Here is a 5,000-nt window from a genome sequence, read left to right on the forward strand (position 1 = left end):
TGCTGCTGATGATGATGATGATGAGGAGGAGGAGGAGGAGGAGGAGGAGGAGAAGGAGGTGATGATGATGATGATGATGATGATGATTACTGCTGCTTCTGATGACACTCATAGCAAGGAACCATGATGGTGATGATGATGGTGATGATGACAATGATGACGATTTCTGCTGCTGCTGATGATACTGATGGCGATGAATGATGATAGAATGCTGCTGCTGCTGCTGATGATGATGATAACGACGACGATGGTGATAAGGATAATGATGATGATAATTATGATGATGATGATGATTATGATTACTACTGCTGCTGATGACACTGATGGCGATGAATCATACTGGAATGATGATGATGATGATGATGATGATGATGATGATGGTGGTGGTGGTGGTGGTGGTGATGATGATGATGATGATGACGACGACGATAACAAAACGAAGGACATCCCCCTACGTGCGGCATGAGGTGAAGCAGGGCGTCCCCGGACAGAGCCCCGATGGCCAGGGCGATGAGGAACTGCAGCACGGTGCTGTACCAGGCTGAGCGCATAAGGGGGATGGCCGCCACCCCCAGCACCCCCACCAGGGAGATGACCAGCACGCTGATACTGCTGTACACCCACACTGTCGGGCAGACATAATGATGGTAATGATGACAATAATGATAACAATAATATTTTACTTTTATACAGGCGATATAATACAAGCATAAGCAAGCTCTAAGCGCTTTACAAATCTAGTACTTAGAGCGAAACGAGAATGCACATAAATAAGTGGTAGAAACATATAATAGATAAAAGACTGATGAAACAGAATCATCAACATTAAAAATAAAACAGAGGCTGTCTTGGGAAGAGGTGGGTTTTAAGGCCAGACTTGAAAGAGCTGAGCGCAGAGACCTGACGAAGCGAAAGATCCAGAGACAGAGAAAGAACGGCGGCGGCCGGCAGTGGAGTGTTTGAATCTGGATATGCGTAAACAGAGTGGATCCGAAGCCGATCGTAGAGAGCGAGATGGAGTGTGGAGGTGAAGGCAGCCACAGAGATAGGAAGGGGCAGGTTTGTGAATACATTTATAACATAGAGTGCTGATCTTGTACTTTATTCTGTGTGAGACAGGGAGCCAATGGAGATGTTGCAAAAGAGGAGTGATGTGCTCAGATCTTTTCTTTCTGACGAGTCGGGCAGCAGAGTTTTGTATGCGTTGACATGGTTCAGTTCTTAGTTTCAGTTTCTCAAGGAGGCGTCACTGCATTCGGACAAACCCATATACGCTACACCACATCTGCTAGGAAGATACCTGACCAGCAGCATAACCCAACGCGCTTAGTCAGACCATGAGCGCATGCATATATATCATTATTGTGTAGATATATCAGAGTGTGTCTCTTCTACAGAATTTGGCCAGAGGACAACTGTCTCCTTGCCATGGGTTCTTTTCGCAGTGCGCCATGTGCGTGCTGTACACGGGATATCGGTTTATCGTCTCATCCGTTTTGATTTTTTCCAGTCAAACTTGGGAGAAAGGGGAGAGAGGGAGGTTCGAACCCAGACCCTCGCGGACTCTCTGTATTGGCAGATGAGCGTCTTTTCTGTTCTGACATGACTGCAAAAAAAAAAAAAAAAAAAAAAATTACTATATTATTATTATTATTAAAAATTATTATTATTATTATTTGTACGCTTAGAGATGACTTCATCAAGATTTTGGGCCTAATAAATATTATTATTATTAGTAGTAGTAGTATTTTTTATGTATTTATCTATTATTTTCTATGTATTTGTTTATTTATTTATTTATTTATTTATTTATCTATTTATTCTGTTATTTTACTTTATTCTATATTTATTTGTATTTTATTTTATTTATTTATTTTTTCTCAAGGCCTGACTAAGCGCGTTGGGTTACGCTGCTGGTCAGGCATCTGTTTGGCAGATGTTGTATAGCGTATATGGAGTTGACCGAACGCAGTGACGCCTCCTTGAGCTACTGATACTGATACTGTGCAAAAACGGCAGTCACACTGTTCTTTTACCCATGAGCGGAATTCCACTGGAGTCCCCAGCCTTCAGTGACGTCACAGAGTGCATGACGTCAGGGTTGTCGTCATCAGAGGTGTGGTTGGGCGTGACGTGATGGTGGGGGTGAAGACCGCTGTGGGCAAACCATATGTGCTGAGTCTTCATTGTGATAGATTGTTGATTCACCTGTCTTTGTCTGTCTGTCTATCTGTCTGTCTGTCTGTCTCTGTGTCTGTCTGTCGGTCTCACTGTGTCTTTCTGTCTGTCTCTGTGTCTGTCTCTATGTCTGTCTGTCTGTGTATCTCTCTCTCCACCGCAAAATTTCCTTGCGCTATGTGTTTAACTACCACAAAACTACAATGCTACTACTACTGCTACTGCTACAACTACAACTACTGATACTACTACTATCAGGACATTTCAAGTGTCTTACCCAGAAGCTCTATGCTTAGCAAGTAATACACAATGCATCACATACATGGTGGATTTATCACTCATTTGGTCAATCAGTTTTCCCTCACACACACACACACGCACACATTATATATATATATATATATTTACAAGAGAAACACACCTTTTCTGAGAATTGCCAAGATTCTGATGATGATGATGTGGTGTCTTGCCTTGGTGATGCTGATGTTGTTGGTTGCCATGACGATGGCAGTCGCTGTTGTCCAGCTGGTCAATGAGAGCAGGGCACAGCAACAAGAACTGCTCAGGGTCAAGGTTGGTCAGGAGGTCAAAGTGGAAGGCCGATAAAAGGTCGCTGAAGGCGTGACACTGTCAGGATAATTAACCAACGTGGATTCGCCATTTTGATTTCATTTGCATATCATATTCAGGAGCGTTTACGTCAGTTCCTCTGTCGTACAGTCTGCTGTCAACTTATCCATGGAAACTCATCTACGGTCATGTTTTTGATAATCTTTGTGTGCAGAGTATGGCATTGCTATTGGCTGGCTGGCCTTTGGTAACCATCCCAAACGCCGAATGTCCTAAATCATTCCTGGCCGAGAGAGTGGGGATGTAACATGGGCAAGACACTCTCCACTATAATCAAATTCTCGCCCAGATAGTCTGGACAGCGGTTTACTCCTCTGCAGTTCTGATGGTCATAGTCAAACACGACTGGCTATACTACATAACTATACATGGCATTGACTTGGTGTCCTTGCATGCACGCGTTATTTGCACAGCGCATATCCACACACACACACACACACACACACACACACACACACACTTGTAACAAAATACAATGCTTTATAACTTGCATGACCGCCTTCAGTGTTAGGATCACGTTTAACAGAGTACACTCACCCCGTTGACATTGATTTGTCAGCAAGAAAAAAAAAATCTATGATCATTTTGGAGACCGTGGCTGATATCTTTAATATGCTTAGCAAAGACAGGGAAAAAAAATGACACAGGGAAAGAAACACACACACACACACACACACACACACACACACACACATATATATATATATATATATATATATATATATATATATATATATATATATATATATATATATATATATATCTCACCCGAGAATGGTCGCCGTGGTTGTGAGCGATAACAACCGGCTTTACGCTGCGTCTTTGCACGTAGTGTTGCGAGTTTTGACCCTCATGATGCACCATACTTCCTCTATCGCGTTCTGTTCTTCCACTCTCATCGGCGTTCTGGCTGTTTGGATTCACATGGTGCTGCACCATACTTCCTCCACCATGCCGTTCTTCTTCTTCATGATGATGATGATGATGATGATTGCTGTTTTGACTCGCGTGGTTCACCATACTGTCCTCGTCTTCTTCTTCGTCTTCTTCTTCACTGGCTTGGCTCAGTCCAATGTGGGTCAAAAGGTGACGAAGGCCGTCCAGAGGTAGGTGATCGTTCTGCGACCCGTACTTTTGGAAGAGTTTCCGGATGAAGTAATCGCTTTCGACCAGCGCCACGTCTTTGATGCTGGTGTTAGTTTTGAAGACATGGTGCGCGTGCATATGCACGTGCAGCACGGTTTCGTTGGAGGTGGTGGTGGTGGTGGTGGTGGTGGTGGTGACGTTCGGGTGCCTTGACTGCAGCACTGCCGCCGAGACGATCGGTTCCGGCTGCTGGTTCACGTCATGAAGCACGGCGTCCGCCATGGGGACTTTTATCTTCTCTTCAGCTTCAGACCCCGGGGACGTAGTTCTACTTCTACCCTCCTGTGTGGGTGGGTGGGTAGGGTGAGTTTGTGTCACGACGCCATCATCGTCTGGAGGGTGACCCCGGTGAGCTGATGCAAACATCCGCATTTCCAGGAGGGCAGTGAGGAGTAGAGGGAGGAGGAGGAGAAGGAGGAAGTTGGAGGAGGTCTTCATTACGGTGTGCTGGTCACGTCCTTTTTTGTTTCCAGCAGGGATCAGTCAGAGGAAGGAAGTGTATACCCGACAGCCCTGCGCGGGAAGATGTGTGTCAGTGTGTTCAGTGTTTAGCCGGGAATGTCGACCTGAAGGGTTGCACAGAGAAATTGACGTTAGCTCTCTCTCTCTCTCTCTCTCTCTCTCTCTCTCTCTCTCCCTCTCTGTCTGCCTGTCTCTGTCTGTCTCCGTCTCTCTCTTTACCTCTCTGTCCCTGTCTCTCTCTATCCATCTCTGTCTCCCTTTGTCTCTCTGTCTGTCTATCTCTCTCATCTCTCTCTTTCTCTTTAAATGCCAATTTCGTTTGGCGTAACCGTTGATAGGTATGTGTCATAATAATATTTTCGTGTTATGGCTGTGTTGTGCTTGTATGTCCATATACACCCCTTCCTGTGGGGCTATGGCCGATAAATGAGTAAAATATTCGCATTCTCTCTCTCTCTCTCTCTCTCTCTCTCTCTCTCTCTCTCTCTTCTCCTACTCTCTCTCTCACACACACAAACATGGACGCACGCACACACACACACATAGAAACGAATGCCGGCACACGGCATATTCGCGCACGTGCA

At 45.0% G+C, this 5,000-nt stretch overlaps 1 protein-coding gene across 2 annotated transcripts in view; it reads right to left on the reverse strand.

Annotated features, from left to right (window-relative positions):
• The window catches only part of LOC143290452 (zinc transporter ZIP5-like), a 20,987-nt gene that overhangs the window by 12,899 nt on the left and 3,088 nt on the right, over positions 1-5,000 (reverse strand). The window contains exons 2-5 of one of the 2 annotated variants that reach the window (XM_076599893.1): positions 3,577-4,520; positions 2,600-2,805; positions 2,037-2,155; positions 456-625 (exon numbers count right to left, since the gene is read on the reverse strand). In XM_076599893.1, the coding sequence (XP_076456008.1) occupies positions 456-625; positions 2,037-2,155; positions 2,600-2,805; positions 3,577-4,392 (1,311 nt within the window). In that variant the 5' untranslated portion in view covers positions 4,393-4,520. The remainder of the gene's footprint in view (positions 1-455; positions 626-2,036; positions 2,156-2,599; positions 2,806-3,576; positions 4,521-5,000) is intronic. The other variant, XM_076599894.1, reaches the window with a different exon arrangement.

The sequence above is a fragment of the Babylonia areolata genome, chromosome 15 (assembly GCF_041734735.1).
Source record: "Babylonia areolata isolate BAREFJ2019XMU chromosome 15, ASM4173473v1, whole genome shotgun sequence".
In the NCBI taxonomy this organism is placed as follows: Eukaryota; Metazoa; Mollusca; class Gastropoda; order Neogastropoda; family Buccinidae; genus Babylonia; species Babylonia areolata.